Source organism: Lipophrys pholis (genome assembly GCF_963383615.2).
Source record: "Lipophrys pholis genome assembly, chromosome: 1".
In the NCBI taxonomy this organism is placed as follows: Eukaryota; Metazoa; Chordata; class Actinopteri; order Blenniiformes; family Blenniidae; genus Lipophrys; species Lipophrys pholis.
This window is the reverse complement of record NC_137635.1, coordinates 17,394,504-17,411,349: the sequence shown is the minus strand read 5'-3', so window position 1 is coordinate 17,411,349 and position 16,846 is coordinate 17,394,504. Positions and strand designations below refer to the sequence as shown.

General features: G+C 41.9%; 3 protein-coding genes and 1 long non-coding RNA gene across 6 annotated transcripts; 2 read left to right on the top strand and 2 right to left on the bottom strand.

The window, feature by feature from the left end:
- Positions 1-603: 603 nt before the first annotated feature.
- Positions 604-2,636, bottom strand: LOC308120867 (solute carrier family 2, facilitated glucose transporter member 11-like; the record flags this gene model as incomplete). The annotated part of the gene is made up of 2 exons (XM_080481753.1): positions 2,567-2,636; positions 604-2,225 (listed from the first exon to the last, which is right to left on the bottom strand). The coding sequence occupies exon 2, from the start codon at positions 2,206-2,208 to the stop codon at positions 604-606; it is 1,605 nt and encodes a 534-aa protein (XP_080337879.1). The 5' UTR covers positions 2,209-2,225; positions 2,567-2,636.
- Positions 2,637-2,652: 16 nt separating this feature from the next.
- On the top strand, positions 2,653-10,989 carry LOC308116082 (RNA-binding protein with serine-rich domain 1-like). Of its 3 annotated transcripts, XR_013935749.1 has the most exons (11): positions 2,692-2,732; positions 5,654-5,800; positions 6,117-6,287; positions 6,375-6,477; positions 6,589-6,742; positions 6,820-6,956; positions 7,032-7,213; positions 9,272-9,383; positions 9,500-9,653; positions 10,418-10,499; positions 10,639-10,989. XR_013935749.1 is itself a non-coding variant. In XM_080474065.1 (7 exons), coding segments are annotated over exons 1-7 (819 nt in total). In that variant the 5' UTR covers positions 2,653-2,730; the 3' UTR covers positions 7,132-8,371. The 3 variants fall into 3 exon arrangements, 2 of the variants coding, with proteins under 2 accessions (XP_080330191.1, XP_080330190.1); XM_080474065.1 differs by lacking the exons at positions 9,272-9,383; positions 9,500-9,653; positions 10,418-10,499; positions 10,639-10,989 and having other exon boundaries at positions 2,653-2,732; positions 6,815-6,956; positions 7,032-8,371; XM_080474064.1 differs by lacking the exons at positions 9,272-9,383; positions 9,500-9,653; positions 10,418-10,499; positions 10,639-10,989 and having other exon boundaries at positions 7,032-8,371.
- A 429-nt stretch (positions 10,990-11,418) lies between these two features.
- On the top strand, positions 11,419-13,975 carry LOC308119642. Its single transcript, XR_013935971.1, has 4 exons — positions 11,419-11,643; positions 12,910-13,066; positions 13,249-13,330; positions 13,618-13,975. It is a non-coding gene; the product is annotated as an uncharacterized lncRNA (long non-coding RNA).
- cox19 (cytochrome c oxidase assembly factor COX19) lies at positions 13,665-15,306 on the bottom strand. The gene is made up of 3 exons (XM_080479782.1): positions 15,124-15,306; positions 14,601-14,712; positions 13,665-14,249 (listed from the first exon to the last, which is right to left on the bottom strand). Exons 1-3 carry the CDS (start codon positions 15,203-15,205, stop codon positions 14,156-14,158), a joined length of 288 nt encoding a protein of 95 aa, XP_080335908.1. The 5' UTR covers positions 15,206-15,306; the 3' UTR covers positions 13,665-14,155.
- Positions 15,307-16,846: the final 1,540 nt, after the last annotated feature.

Below are 16,846 nucleotides of genomic sequence, written 5' to 3'. Positions count from 1 at the left end.
GTTTTTAATCACGGATCATATCGTGATTACAAAACTCCACAACTAAGAGCTGGATCAACTTTTGGCTCCATGTCGTTGAACAAAACAAACTTTTCCTTTAAGGCAGCTGCAGGTCAGGACGTGTGTGTCCTGTGATGTGGAAGCTCGGTAGAAAACATCACTTCCTCAAGCTGAGGAGATTTTATCCAAAATAAGGCAGTGAGAATATATTAAATAATTGCTACGACTATATATATATATCCATTTTTAATGGACTTTCTTTGAGGTTGCTTGCATACAGTCTCTTTGCTTACCATGCGCACAGTCATATATTGCCTTGCTTTGGTGTGGGTGCCGTGCTGACGCCAGGTAATATAGTCACAACTACTCATACCCACAATAACTGCATTCTACGTAAAGCAAGCTTTCCTTATGAACTGGTTTTAAGTTACTCGAACAGTTGTTCGAAAATCAGTTTCCAATTCATGAGATCCCCAAAATGAGTTTAAAGCCTTCAAAACAACTTTAAGATAAATTATCGGAGAACCTTCATTCAATCATGTATTGAATCAACAATGAAAGTGCAAAAAATTTAATAAATAATAATAATTTTTAATTTCTTTTTCAGTTTTCAATTCTAGCCTCTGGCTCAGGATCATTTGGTAAGGAAGTGAACGAGCAAGCTTTACCCAGCTGGTAGTGGTTCATCGGGGTCCCGTCTGCCTGCATGTCTTTAGTTTCCTCCTTTTTCTTTCCATTTTTTCCATCAAACTCGTCAGTGATCTCCGCCAGCGTCTTGCCTTTCGTCTCCGGCATGGTGAGCCCCAAGAACACGGCCGACACCAAGCACACGACCATGAAGGGCAAGAAGCAGAAGTTCCCCAGGTTGTTGACGATAAAGGGGAACAGCATCCCCACCAAGAAGAGACTAATCCACATCATTGAACCGGCGATCATGTACGCTGCTGGCCGAGCCGCCTGGTCGAAGATCTCAGCCGGCAAGATGCCCGTCACTCCAGCAGGACCCAGGCCGAAGCTGAGGATGTACACAAACACGCACGCCATGCTGAGGTACGGCATCCCTGCCACCCCTCGACCCTGGAGGGTAAGGGCTATAGTGAAGACCGCGCTCCAGCAAGTCATCAGACTATACCCTCCAATGAGAAGGTACCTGCGCCCAACGCGTTCGATCAGGATGTTACTTAAAATTGAGGCCAGGAACTCAGATGCCCCAGTTCCAATGGTGACGTACTGAACTTTCTCTGCTGAGATCCCTGCGCCAAGGAAAATATACGAGGCATAGAAGTAGATGGAATCATTGCCACAGAGCATCATGGCACTACTGGCAGCCATGACGGTCCTCAGCTGAGATCTTAGATCGGGATCCTTAAAGAGCGACCATGGCGTCTTGGCAGGAGCTGCGGATCCAGAGTTCAAGACCGCAGACATTTGCTGCTCTTGAAGCATCTCCTCCATTTCCAGGACAGGCGCGTGTCCGCCACGCAGTTGCTGAAGTGCCTTGACACACGCATTCTTGTCTCCCTTGTCAATGAGTAGGTACCTCGGACTTTCGGGGAACCAGGGTAGGGTGACCAGCTGAATCAACCCTGGCAAAGCGTTACTCGCCAGCAAGTAGGGCCAAAGAGGCTCCGCTCCAAGGACCTCAGTGAGCCCCACGACTTGGCCCAAGAAGATCCCAAATGCAGTGAAGACAGCTGAGGAAAAAGCCACGGCGCCTCGCAGGTGTTTCGGAGCACTCTCCCCAAAGTACATTGGCTGGACATTCATGCTGACTCCAGAGTTTATCCCCACGAAGAAACGAGCGAGAATAATCATTTCAAATGATTTTGCCATTCTGCATGTAAGCACAAGCACTGTAGCAATGAAGAGGAAGACGTTGTTATAGAGCAGAGACTTCTTCCTGCCAAAGCGCACCGCCATCGGTCCTGCCAGGAGGGCCCCACAGAGCCCACCTAATGGGAATGCTGACACAATGACAGTCCAGGCCAGGGTCACCTGAGGCGAATCCAAGCCCGAACCCCAGCGCTGCATGTAGGTGTCATTGATGAAAACCTGGATGTAGCTAGTGGGGGAGTTGATGATTGAGATGTTGTAGCCATACTGGAAGGTCCCTCCAATGGCAGCTGAGATGACCGTTAGAGCTAGAGTCCAGGCAATGCCTGTGGATCGTCTCGTTTCCTCTGGCTCTGGATCGTCTGTGGGCTTCATCTGGAAGCCGGCTGTTCCTGGAGAAGGGAAACAAACGCACCCGCTTCAGTCAGTCATACAACATAAATTCGAGCCTTTGCTTTGTTGCTTAATGAAAGATGGCATAGATAAATTACCATTGCACCCTAAAATAAGATCGTTATGAATCAACACCCTTGAAATGAAACGAGGGAAGAGTCCTTTATAATATTGCCGGTGGAGAGTTAACTATAACCCAGAGGATTGGCTGTCAGGCAACTTCCTGTCAAATTAAACACAAAAATACGTGCATTCGCCACAATATCTCTGTCCTTAACAAACGTTTTCATCACTTTCAACTATTTTAACAAAAACCCGGCATCTATACAGCAACGCTTACCTCATCCTGAAAGATTACCCTGCCTGTCAGTTGAAAGATGGGATCAAAATGTAAGTCTACAGGCTTTCTCAGCGCCTGCGCTGATTGGCTAACCTCGAAATTGAACGTCATGACGTCATCTTCCCTCGACTGTTGCAGACGTTGAGAAAGGTGAAAAGAGAAAAATGTAAGTAAATAATGTGCTAATATTCACCGTTTTATTCATTTATGTCATTAGTTATGAGAAAGGTAATGTGTGTTCAAAGCGTGTGCGTCGGCGTGAGCACCCAGACACGTATTTATTACCGTACAGCGTGCAGCTGGCCTTGCAGAAAGTCGAGATGGTGGTGCCGTTCTACGAATGATCATGGATTATATCGAGTTTCCTGTGTTTCTTTTCGAACTATTTTAGGCTTTATATAGATAGAAACATATTTTATTTGCTCTACTGCCTAATGTTTATGCGATTGGCATACAAGAAGCCGACTTAACTCTCGGTATTAAGTCGGCTTCCAGTCTGCCAATTACTTGTCTTTATACCCAAAGAAAGAACGGCAGGAAAATAATGATTATGATAAAATTAAACGTCCGCCTCGGATACTAATCTCTGCGCCTTGCCACTAAGGCAGGCACAATATTTGCTCATGTTGAGCCACTCAGGCAAGTTAAACTGATTTAAATAGATATAGATATAATGCAAGGAAAACAACAATCCTCCATACTTCCGTTAATAAAACAGATACTGAGGGTTTTTTTTTTAAAGTTTACTTCACATAATAAAATACAACCAACACCTAATTTAAAGTGCGATGATGAAAACCAACCAACATTAAAAATCAGTCTCCGACTTACACTTAATATATTTAGTAGCGTTATTAATAACCCATTTTATGTACAGACACACTGTATCGACTTCAAAATGTCTGCTTCCTTACTCTTTTCCTGGCTAAGTCATCAATGATGTCATCATATGAGAGCTGCTTGCTCATCTCATGGTTGATGCTGATTGTTGCAAGACCAGTGAGGCGACCCTGTCCCATGGATGACCTTAGATAGGTCTCCATGAGCTTCAGCTTTGTGAAGCTCCTCGGAGAAAAGCAGGCCATTCTCAGGGCAATCCTCCGATTGGGATACAGTTAGAGAACATTTCAAATTTATTTGTTTTTATCTTAAACATTGGAATGTCCAGTATCCTTTTAAAGCATGTACCCAATTAGAGAATGGTCGCTTTTGAGGCGTTATATGTGAGTTATATATTAGATAAATGATCCACTGCCGCTGTGGTATGAAATAATGTTTGCTGTTTCAAATATTTAAAAATCTTTCAAATGTTTTACTGATAACACAGTTTCACACTTCTAATTAGAGCCCTAAGCAATACACACAAGAATAGATCTATTACTGCCAAGCAAAGATAAGCAATGTCAAGTATCAAATCAGTGACAGACAATTTCCATTAAACAGTGACACAGACTGGCACAAACACTAAAGCTGGGTTTATGACAAACTAAATTCTAGGGAGCTCGTTAGCCGAGGATGGCTGAGCGAGCTGGAGGGACAAATGAACAAGTTTGCTAAAAGCTCTGCGTTCAACCTTTCCTATCCAGTCAACATTACCAACAAATGCCTTACCTTTATCCTTTTCCTTTCGTTTTTTTTCCGCCCCACTAGGATAAAAGCTTAAGTGTGCTTGTTGCTGCCCTTGGCATCAAGAAGAAAGCGTGGAGCTCGACGGGTGCAAACGTTTAATTTTCTTTTCTTCCATTGTTCCTCAGAACAGGCACCAGCACCGTGCATCTTGCACCATGAAACTGCAGGATATTATGAACAAGAAATACAAATACATCAGTTCACTTAGTTCATTACATTTCAATGTAATTGATTACAATTCATTCTAACAATAATACACAGTGCCCGACTCATAATAGCAAACAAAAAGACGCGCTGTCATTGTACACACCTCGCTTCGCCTACCAAGGGCTCAAAACACCGGTCCTCATTTCCTCAATGATCCCGATACTCCAACAGAGTTTGCCTTAAGCAAGAACACAGGGCAACACATGTATGTCACAGTTTAATTTAACGCGTGTCTGTGACATCTTCTGGGATTACATATCGATTATGTTTTTATAGCAGTCTCGGTGTGCATCAACTGTCAAAACCCGCATGTGACGTCACAATTTGTAGGCAAGGTACAACCCGGAAACATGAATTGCCTGCGGGGTGAACCCCAGAACATGAATGACAACAAAACAAAAACGATACTGCAGGTGGCCACTTACAGTGCTCACTTAATAACTGGTAGCTGTCAATCATTCCTTCATAACTGTCGCTGGCCCGCTGCATCACTCACTGTGTGACGGTGCGGTCCAACAAGTATAACTTAATAATGCTACAAAAACACCAGTCACAGCATGTCATTGTCGTTTTTCTTATTTATATCCTACATAGTCGATGAAGCCCGGTTGTAATTATGGACTCAGACCTGAAGTTCAACAGCCACATAAAAACTAAAATTGTCTCATTTGAAAAACCTTACAAGGATTAAAGGATTTCAGACTGAGCGAGATTTAGAGAAACCTGTTCATGTCTTTATTTCCATTAGGCTGGAGTTGCCGTGGTGGTTTGCCTCAGTAAAAAGTGAACCTGTGTGTCAGTACGGACAAGCCAAGTTTAACTCTCCATAATCAAAAATCCCGCTTCGTAGTACAGACCTCTGAGCTTCAACCTCTGCATTGGCTGCCTGTGTGTCAAAGGATCCACTTCAAAATCTCACTTCTTATCGATGAAGATTTCAATGGTCTTGGGCCTGAATTCACCTGAGATTTACTCGTAAAATATGAAACACTGAGACCCCCGAGGTCTTCAGGCAGAGGTTCACTAAGAGTTCAGAGTCCGAAGAAACAAGGTGAAGCAGTCTTTAGTTCCTACGCCCGTCACCTGTAGAACAAACGTCCTGAAAATCTGAACAATCAAACAATAGATTTTACTTATTCGCTCTATCTTGATAAAGCTTTTTCTTTTCTGAATCGCCTTGTTTCAGTGTATTTGATCCATCCGCGCGTATTTCTGTTAAAAGACATGAATCGGATTTCCGCTTCTCTTCAGGACACTTTCTCCTGCAAAGAGGAAGGAGGACGACAAGAGCAAGCAGCGCACCAAAGACAAGCCAGGGGCCACGAAGGAGGGCGCCGACAAAGATCGGGGGCGGGACAAGAACCGCACCCGAAGGAGTGCCTCCAGTGGGAGCAGCAGGTCGGTGTGGGGGAGTGGAGGATGCCTTTTCCCAAAAAGGGTTTGGGGAAAAAAATGCAGAATAAAACATTTTATCATTGGGATCCTTTCTGTGTTGAGGTGGAATGTTCTCCCTATGATTCCTCCTACAGTCCAAACAACATGCAAGTGAGGTTAACTGATGACACATCGGGGGGGTTTTTTGGTGTTCTTGTTTCCCGAAACCTTTTGCATTCACACAGCTACGTTTTGAAATCTCTTGATTATTGTCATAGTGCTGAATGAAACGATGGAATGAGTTGACGCTCAGATTCCACCCCGTCTCTCCCGTCTGCAGCTCCAGCTCCAGCAGCAGCTCGGGCTCCAGCTCCGGCTCCTCCAGCGGCTCCAGCTCCTCGGGCTCCAGCCACTCCGGCTCCTCCCGCTCCTCCTCGTCCTCGTCCTCGTCCTCGTCCTCGCCGAGCGCCAGCCGCCAGCGCCACAACAACAGGCGGCGCTCGCGCTCGAAGTACGCACGCAAACGGACCTCCTTTCCATGTGCTGTAAGTCGGGGAGTCCTTCGTCGATAACGACATGATCACGCTCGTGTTTGTAGGTCAAAGTCGGCAAAGAAGGACGACCGGGATCGGCGCCGCAGGAGCCCGCCGCCTAAACCTACCAAGGTGTACCTGGGACGGCTCACCAGGAATGTCATCAAGGTAAATTCTTCATCGTACAAGAACGACAATGACTAGCTCCTACTCTGAAGACGATGGAAATCCATTCCGTTTTGGAAAGAAAATCCAGTTTGTTTTTTTCCCCCTTCAAAGGAGCACATCCAGGAGATTTTCTCCACCTACGGCAAGATCAAGATGATCGACATGCCCGTGAACCGCATGCACCCCCACCTGTCCAAAGGCTACGCCTACGTGGAGTACGAGACCCCCGAGGAGGCGGAGAAGGCCCTGAAGCACATGGGTGGAGGTACAGCACAGGCGCAGCCGAGTGTAGCAAACGTACTGCTCAGGACCGAGGATGAATGATCGTGTGTTTCAGGTCAGATCGACGGGCAGGAGATCACGGTCACCGCGGTGCTCGCGCCCACCGTGCGTCCGCCTCCTCGCAGGCTGTCCCCTCCCCGCAGGATGCCGCCGCCGCCGCCCATGTGGCGCCGCACGCCGCCTCGGATGAGGAGGAGGTAACGAGCGCAAAGGAGAGAGTTCAGCTCTCGGTTTTGTGTTTGTGTGTTCAACTCTCCGTCCCGATCTCTCAGGTCTCGCTCGCCCCGCCGACGCTCTCCAGTCCGACGCCGGTCCCGATCCCCCGGCCGCCGCCGACACCGGTCCCGCTCCAGCTCCAACTCCTCCCGCTAATCCACGGCAGAACCTTCCTCTTCCTGTCCCCCTGCCCTTCTGTCGTGTCCAAACAGGAAAAGAAATGTTCCCTCGTGAAGTGGTAATGAAATACCTGTCGCTCCTGTACAGGAAGTACATTCAACAGTCGTACACGAGCCTGGCGTTCGAACCCGAAGACTTCACCCCACTTCAAATGTAATCTGAAATGTTGTTTAAGTTCAATCCAAGCTTGTGTGGGTGAGTGTTGTTTTAATATTGGCCCAAATGCAACTATCCAACTAGAACGTTTCCCCTTAGAGATTTCACTTGTACACATGGCGGGACAAACAAGTTTGTGTCTTACACTGTAGTTTGAAAACAAATATCTTCTTCTTTTTTTCTGTGGTAAGTAAAAGCGTGCTTTTTAAACCTTGTAGGAGACTTTCTTTTTCTTTTCTTTTTTTTACCCAATTTTAGACATAAATTTAAGATGTTACTGAAGAAACATGATCTGCCTCCTAAAGACTCCTTCTCATGAGAAAAAAAGGGCTGAACGCCGGAGTGACGCTGGAGGTTTAAAGACACATTTGAGATTTTTGTATCGACATGTAAAAGAAATGTAATAATCCATGATACATTGTATTTGAGGTTTTATATTGTAAATACAAACTCAGGGGGGGGGGGGGGGGAAGCTACGCGGCAACTTTTTATCTAAACTTGCATTTTAAAAAAAACCCAGTGAATTATTAGTTGCGCTATTATTAGGCACTCTTACCTTTATCAGTTTGGCAAAAGCACCAAGAATTCTCCCATCAAAGCCTCATAATAACTGCAATAACTACAGACCTCTTCTCACTTTCATCAACAAAAGGTTTCACCACTCCAGCCCCCCCCCCCAAAAAATAATATCGTCTTTGATTTGTGGGTAATTTGACACCTGCCTCACTGTTTAAGCATACAGCTGCTGCCATGTCGGCTATATGATGGGCAGTGCCTTAAAGTGTGTTAGTGTTCAACTGTCGGTTGAATCAGAAGTTGTTTTTTTTTTTTTCAGTGAATCGTACGAGTTACAGAGTGGAATCTTATCTGGCAGGGCCCAGATGTTTATGATCGTTTTAATACCGATTTTTTTTTTTTTAGCAATGAATCAGGCTCCGTTTACACGACAACGTCTTCAAGTGAGAAGGGAACGTTTTCGCTGCGTTTTGGGGTTGGGTTTACAGGACAAAGGCAGCTTTTTTGAACACGTGGAAAAATGCAACTTTTCGAAAACATTCCGGCTCCGTCTCAGAAAAAAACTGGGGAAAACGCAATTTTTTTTCTAAAACGCCACTTCTGCACATGCATGAGTCGATGGACAATAACGACAGTGGTGGCCTCCGCAGTGTCATGACTCCCAGTTTATATTCTCCCGGCACATGGTAGTTTCGTAGCCGAGTCAGCAGTAACGGCAACCCAACTTCATCATCTGTCCATACGAATGCGTACTCGCCATTGTTCATGTTTCTCGTGAATTGTTCTCTGCGTACGCGTGCGTGGTTTTAGTCCGTGAAACGACCAACGCCGCCAACTCGTCTCCCGGCACGCCAACTGCATCGTTTTCAGCGTCTCTGCCGTTTTTCCGTGTGAATGGACAGCGTTTTCCAAACATTGCGTGTAAACGCGAAACTTTTTCGGAAACAAAAAATCGGGGGGGGGAAAGGACGCGATTTCACTTGGAAGCGTCGTCGTGTCAACCTTGGTACTGAGTTTCCCTGCACACAACTCTTTTTCTTTATCGGGGGCTGATCTTTCACACAGTAACTCAGACGACGCTTCATTGTAAATCACAACCGAAAACCTTTTTAAAAAAAGAAAAATGTATTAGAAGGAATCAGCGATGCATCAGGAAGGTGTGACCTCTCCACCCCCGTGTCTCCTTTCCGTGTGACCCTCTGATTTGTGATGGGAGTGAGAATCAGCTGATTTTTTATGAGATTGTATTGAATGTGTACTGTTCATCTTGCGGTGTGACAATAAAGTCAAGTATTTGGGAGTGTATCGGCTTCGTTTCCCATGAGTCCACACAAAGCGTCGTCTTTATTTTTCCAGAGAAGATTGAGTAAGATGTTGCTCAAGAAGGGACGGGCGCTTCTTTATAAGGCAGGTTTTGACCGGTTCTTCCTCTTCCTCTGGAAAGTGATCGAAGCGTCCATAAGGTCACCACTTGCTGCCCCCTAAGATGTTGTTCTTCAGCCATTTGGGACCGTCTCTTCTCTGTGTGACTCTTCTTCTCTCCCTTCCGGTGCATGGTAAGTGTGATTTTGACTTAATGTGAAATGGGATTACAGGAAAAAAAAAAAAAAAAAGTACGAACGCTATTATGAGTTCCACCCATATTACAGCTGGCGTGCTTTGCTTTTCAAAGGGAGTGAACTCCGTATACCGATCTATCTGAACCCGCATGGAGTAATGCCTTCCTGCTGCACAGATTCCTCCACGGCCCCCATTCAGGAAGCCATAAAGGCTTGCACTGAGCAAAAGCCGGACATGTTCAAAATCTGTCCGATTCATGCATACATGTGAGTATTGTTGTTGGAGAGGGGGATCATTTGTTAAACTAAATGGGTAAATATGAATAAAGATGCCATGTTCACCTTCAGCATTAATGAAATCATCTTCAGTGATCTGCAAATGTTACTTTTTTTACTATTTAGTTTTTTTTTGTTAAGTCGACAGAAGTGAAATGATTAAATAACGTCTTCAAATGTCTTCGGCCTCGACAGTTTTGACCCTTGCTTCAGCTCACACTTGCAATGATTCCCATTTATGTAATTAGTCTGTTTCAAACGTAGCATTTCAGCCAACTATGTAATAGTACACGAGACCGTATTCGCTAAACTATAAGCCATACTTCTTTTGTTTTGAGTCGTTTGACTGGTCGTGTGACTCATGTACGTGCATACCATCTGGGACCAGTAGATGTCACTATATGACAACTGAAAGCTGCTACAGCGCCACGGAAAAGCCTCCAATACAACTGTATTTTAGATCAATGTGGCCAAAAAGAAGAAGAAAAAAAAATGCAGTATTTGAAGTAAAAAATTATCAAATATGCTGCAAAACAGTTTAGTGTGTAAGAAACTTGTGATGGATTGAGGAAACGCTGAGATTTAAAGTCCAGATAATATGGTACTACTTCAGAGAAGTATGGTAACATTCTTAATAAACCACCGCAGCGAAATTAAACCGACACCGCAGTCAGGCCTTAAACGTTTGTCTCTTTCATTATTCTTTCTTGATCTTTTCCTTAGCTTTCATTATTCTTTCTTGATCTTTTCCTTAGCTTAACAGCCGCCAGCGGCGCATCGTATTGTGTGGACCCAGCCGCAATGTGGCTCCACGAAAAGCTCGAGGAACTACGCAAAGTCAGTCACACATTCAACTCTGCTGATTCACATTTAAAAAGAAATTTGCCCAGGCTCCAGCCTGGGATTTGAATTTCACCATCTTCGTCCCTTTTTCATAGTTTTCTCACATGAAAATGTTTCCTATTTTTCCTACCAGGAGGGAATACAATGCAAAGTACTGTGAGAGAGAGTCTTCTATCAAGATGAAGACGCAGTCTCGCACTGGCGATTGCTTGAAGTCCACCGTCCGAACAACGTGGATATCAGTGTTTTTTACTTCCTAATTGAACAAAATCCTCTCCTCTTCATGAGTTTGAAATCGACTTGTACCACTTTTCCAACCATTAAATGCACGATAAACTACTAAACTCAACATCTTTAAAGTCAAAATAAAACTTGATTATGTCACCTTCCAATGACTTCTAAGCGATATTATCTCATTTAAAATGACGATGATGTAACTTATAGAAATCTTTCTATCTCTTAATAAAAGAAACACTGAACAATTGATGGCACTCTCACTCTGTTTTTGCCTTTTTTTTTTAATCTGTTGTGTTGGTTTTCTCGGCTGTTTTAATGAGTTTAGATAGTTTAGCTGTTTTACCATTTCAGCAATTTTAATGATTTTAAATTTTTTTTTAGCCAGGTTTTTTAATAAATGTAGGCTTTAAGCAAAAACAAACACCAACGTGTGTGTCTATGTCTGTGTGTTCCATGTATTTGCAATGCACAGATGATATCACTTCTTATCAAGTCTTCCAAATTCCTAAAAAAAAAAAAAAAGTTCAGATTTGTATGTTTCTTGGTGCCGTTTAAAAATGGAGACACTTATATAATAATCCTTTAAATATCAGAGGATTTGCACACTTTTTCATCCAGCCTGTCTTGGCAGGAGCTCGCCTTATATGGCCTTACCAGATGTGTTTACGCATTCTACCTTCTAGCTGTGCAGCTGCCTCTGCAGAGCGACGCACACACACACACACACACACACACACACACACACACACACACACAGACACTTTGCCTCTGCTGGCTTTTTTGTCTGCTGCGCAACATCCAAAGTCTTCATTCTTCACCATGTCTCTCCTGAACGGATTCAAACCAGGAACCAAAATGTGCTTCATACTTTTCACCGTCCTTCTGATGCTTCTTCACCAAGGTGAGTAACGGCAAACTCAATGAAGATGGTTCCGTTTTATTCCTGTCCTTGTTATGTAATCCATAAAGTCAGTCATGAGTAGTCGCTTCTTGTTAGAAAAAAAGTAAATGAATGATCTTATACTTGCAGTTGCATAGAAAGTCGGTGAGATTAAGTTGGCTGGGGGAATTTGCAGGAAAGAATCCAGTTTCTGCAGGAAAGTCTTGAGCTTTGAGGCCCACTAAAGGCAGGGTGCTCGTGTCTGACAGTGAAAATAACAGGTTTTCCTTCATGACTATGGAATATCGGGCGAGTCACACAAAATCCAGGGAGGAGTTTAATTCTAATAAACAAACTATGCCATTTCGAGGGGATAGTTACGAGCAGGGCCTTACGAACAAAACAAAAAAAACCTAATTTAAATACCCCTGCAGATTTAAAACTACACCAAGGCAATTCCTTGAGGTTAGACATCCGCCCGCGAATCTTCAAGTTTTTTTTTTGTTTTGTTTTTTTACTCCTCCAAGCTTTTTTATCCAGCTTTAAATGCTACCAATGTTGGAGTCTATTCTAGGTATCCGGGATAAGCACAATTAAAGGGTGTCAGCAGTCCATCCCAGTGGCGCCCTCTAATGGCCACAATGGTTAAGACAACAACAATGTAGACAAAACATTTTCTCGGTGTAACCTCTATGTGGCAATGAGATGTAGTGTTATACACTCTCACCGCCCAATGGAAAATTTGGATGCAGGTTGGGCCCTTCTTGGGGAGTTTTCATGGTCTTACCCCATTAAATCTCCCGCGACAAGACAGAATAGAACAATCTGAGACTCTAAATTACCTGTAGGTGAGAGTACGTGTGTGTTTTGGATTATTTATCCCCGTTTTCCTCCTTGTTATTTGTGGATAATCTCCAGTCCACTGCAAGCCAAAGAGGGATCATGGATTTAGAGAAATTGAAGGTTAAAACCCATGTCAGAAGATATTTTGGCACAGAGGATGGAACCAAATCCAGGTCCATGGAACTAATTAGAAATGTTGTGTTAATAGAAATAGAGTCATCATTGTCACACAACCACTAAGAAACCAGTAAATACTTTGAAACGCTGTGGACTCATTGTTTGGATGTTACGGAAAACCCCACACAGCAGTCACGTGTCGGTGACAAAAGACGAGGCACACCTTCCTGCATGTGCAGATTTTATGTTCTCGAGTGTCGCTGCGGAGAACGACCGAGGCGATTTCCCCTGATTTAAGGTCACCCGTGTCGATCCGTTGTCTTTCAGGACGACCTCAGTGCTACACGGTCACGCCCAGGACTCACAAACTGATATCTCCCTCCTGTTGTGCCAATGTTTCTGTGAGACCCTTCAGAGAAGAGGTCAAGTCCTGCTTCAAGCAAAAGGCAACTACCTTTCGTCACTGCGGAGTGGATGCATTCATGTAAGGAAACGCATTCATTGGAACTCCCTGAGTGGAAGTGAGGATGTCTCCGGAGGACAACATCTTCTTCATTGGAAAAATGTTGACAAAATATTGTAGATTTTTATTTTTTTTCCAATTGATTTGCCAAAACTTTTTGTCATAAGTTCTAATTCACTTTTTTTTCATGTGAAAACTTCCAGATTTACCACAGTCAGCAAAAAGAAACACTGCGTGGACCCGGCAGCGAAGTGGCTCCCAAGACGCTTTGAACGATTAGAAAATGTAAACAGAATTCAACTTTTTACGGCTGAAAGTGCAGCAATGCCATGCTTTCTTTTTCTTTTTTTTTTACTCATATTCCAATCCACTCTATAGTAAGCAATATATAGATTTGGATGTTTTTTTTCCCCGAATCACAAATGGTTTCACCTCGTTGCAATCAAGTTAAAACTTTCACATTTTACATGTAAAGAAAAAGCAGAGAATGGCATTAAATCTGAATACTAAATATGTAAATGTCATGAATAATAAAATGATTCCTTTAATCTCTCACTTGTTTCTTTCCACAGAATGGAATCTGTTGCCGAGTCCTGTGAGAGACTGAAGACATCCGGGTGTCATTTACGCCACGTTTATCTTACAACCATCATCATGTACTGTACAACTCAAAAAACAGCCAGCGCAGTTCAGTACTATAGCGCCATCTGACTTTTGATTAAAGCAAATGAAGCATGTTTTATATCGATGTCTTTTAACACATACAAAAAAATAAATCTGTAAATTTCAACAAGTAAATTCCTTAATTTGAAGTATTTTGTGCTTTTCTATGACAACAAAAGATCAACCATATAGCTAATTTTATTAAATGCTGGAAGCAGGTTTTAGAGCTGTAAGAATGTCAAGTTTAAAATATATGGTACGCATATCAGTTTGAGGTTGTTTTTTTTCAAACATTGCAAAAAAAAATCGACACAACACTTTTAAATACAAAAGATGTATTAACAATGGAAAAGAGCATTTGTTTTAAATATATATTAAACTTTTTTTTTTCACGTTATGTACACAACGACATTTGACTCTGCAACATCCGACTCAGGCTACAGATCTTCAAGGTTTGGAGTCTTTGTCCGCCTGGCTGGGAGGCGGATCCATCAAGTCCCTGAAGCCCAGTTTCTCCAGAGGCTCTTTGGTCATCAACTGACTGCAAAACACAAACAAATATAAGATAAGATAAGATATCCCTTTATTTATCTCGCATGTGGAGAAATTTGCAGTGGTACAGAGAAAGACGCACACATAGCAGGAACTAAAAAAAAAAGCAGCTAAAAATACAATATAATAGAAAAATATGCACACGGTGCCTATAAGTGTGGACATGTACAGAATATGGGGGTGGATGTATTGCACAAAAAGCAGATAAAAATACAATATAATAAAAAAATATGCACGCTGTGCCTATAAGTGTGGAATCAAAGTGTGGAATATCAAATGAACTTCCTTAATTTCTTGGGAAAAAAAATGAAAAAGGTGAATCAGTATGCAAGTTTCCTACTGGTCCATCCGGCACTCCAGGTAGTCTTTAGATTGCAGTCGGCACATTGAATTGTCGAAGCTGTTTTCTCTCAGACATTTCATGAACTTCTCCTTGAAGGCTTTACATTCCCCTGAAACAAAACATGTTAGTATAAATACTGTACATCATCTACATTGTACTCATCATGTATAATCGGTAATTAGTGGATGAATTTGCTGATAGAAATCCCAGATCATCAGATTGATTAAAGATTACAGCAAGTGACTCTGTTGTATGTCATAAATGTAGGAATGAACGCACTAGAGAAGAAGTCCTCATCCAATATGGCGGCCAGGATGATCCAGAGTCAAAGCGTGAGTGTAAATATGTCTATTTCTATGACTCATGAATCATAGTTTATTCTTTGAACTACCAATTTACTTACGCGCTAACATTTACTTGTATTTAAAATGGTTAAATCGGCTATGTAAACCGAGCGTGTCCTTAAGAGAGGTTAGTGTTATTTAACCATGAAATCGTCCCAGTTTGAGCTTTAACTCACCGAAATGATCCAGAGGAAAAGAGCCTTTATCCGGAGCCCGGGGTTTGAAGGACTTCGAACCGAAATTCATGGCAGTAGACATGATTATTTCCCTCTAAAGCGAGTTATTTGTGAAGTTTTTCCTGTGTTTGTCGCAGTGCTCCTGAACAAGTCGCCGTGTGTGACCTCACCGCTAAAACTGACGTCACATCCGGGGCTGTGACTTCAGTCAGACGTTCAGAGGAATTCAAGTAATAATAATAATAATAATAATAATAATGATAATAATAATAATAATAATAATAATAATAATAATAATGCATATCACAATAAATAAATCTAAAAATAAAACAACATAAAAATAAAATAATGAAAATTTTAAATAGTACAAAAAATATAAAATATAAATAGAATTATAATATAGTATATAGACCATTTGAATACAAATATGTTTAATGTAAAAAAATAAAGAATAAATAAAAAATATAGTATATGTAAATAGAAAATCTCATAAATAAATATAAAACTGTTATTGCTGATAATGCTCCTTTAAATTTTCAACTAGATTCATAGAGACCGATGCATTTGCAGTTATGAAAACATTGTGTTCTCAACACGTACTCAACATTATGCATGGTCACTACAGCTTTTATTTATTTATGTATGTATTTGTTTGTTTGTTTGTTTAATCGGAAAGAGCATACAATCCAGTTTTTATGTCAAATACAAATCATTCAAATTTTACACATCTATATACATATATATCATCTGTATTATCATTTAATAGTCCAAGGCATGTTTCAATGATATTGCTCTTTCAGCTATTGCTCTATATTTCATTTTCTAATCGACTATATACATTTCTGAATGATACACAAAAGCAAACAGATAAACAAACAAACAGGAACAAAAACGGAACAAAAAATAAATACAAAAACAAAAAAGGCCGTCAATCTCGCTCATCTATCTTTAAGAGTATACTCAAAGCACGATCTATTTGGTAATCCTGTCGAGTCATTATTTCATAGAAGGGAAATTGAAGCTAATCTCATCTCCGTGGACTAATATACACAACCCATTTTTCCAGCATCTCTGAAATCTCTCTGATTGCATCTTAATAAAGAATGCCATGTATAATATTGTACCAACCATCTGATGTTGGTGCGTCTACTCATAACCACTTCTTTGTCTGGGCTTTCTTCCCTCCCTTTCTCCCACAAGCAATATTCTCAATAAATATCTGTCTGCTGCAGATTCACCATGAAATACTACAGCTCCCAGATACAATGTGAGAATGTCAAATGGGATAACTATTTGGAGTATAGTTTCTAAACTTTTATGGAATTCATGCCAGAATGATGTGAGTTTTGGGCAGCTCCAGAATATGTGGTAATTGTTGGCTGAAGTACTGTATCAGCTGAAGGTCTGTTGTATTTAAAACTGGTGGATATATCAATGATGAAAATGGATGGATGACAGATAGATGGATGGATGGATGGATGGATGGATGGATGGATGGATGGATAGATAGATAGATGTTTTAATTTGTCTCTTGAATGAGACTTATGTGGTGCTTTCTCTTAATTCTGTGCAAACGTGGACTTTCGAAACTGCACTTCACAGTCCCAAGTCCAATGAGGTTACAATAAGAATATAATAAAACTTATACTGTAAGATTATAAACAAGTAAACATGTATAAAATGTTTTGTATGACCTAATGCTTTGATATTGTTGTGTATGTAA

Bases quoted from the DNA above. Each gene is read 5' to 3' on its own strand.
- LOC308116082 (XM_080474064.1), top strand. The intron at 5,801-6,116 runs GTCGGTGTGGGG...TCCCGTCTGCAG, and splicing joins GCCTCCAGTGGGAGCAGCAG to CTCCAGCTCCAGCAGCAGCT. The intron at 6,743-6,819 runs GTACAGCACAGG...GTTTCAGGTCAG, and splicing joins CCTGAAGCACATGGGTGGAG to ATCGACGGGCAGGAGATCAC.
- cox19 (XM_080479782.1), bottom strand. From the start codon at position 15,205: ATGTCTACTGCCATGAATTTCGGTTCGAAGTCCTTCAAACCCCGGGCT. The intron at 14,713-15,123 runs GTGAGTTAAAGC...GTTTTGTTTCAG, and splicing joins TTTTCCTCTGGATCATTTCG to GGGAATGTAAAGCCTTCAAG. The intron at 14,250-14,600 runs GTAGGAAACTTG...TGTGTTTTGCAG, and splicing joins CTGGAGTGCCGGATGGACCA to TCAGTTGATGACCAAAGAGC.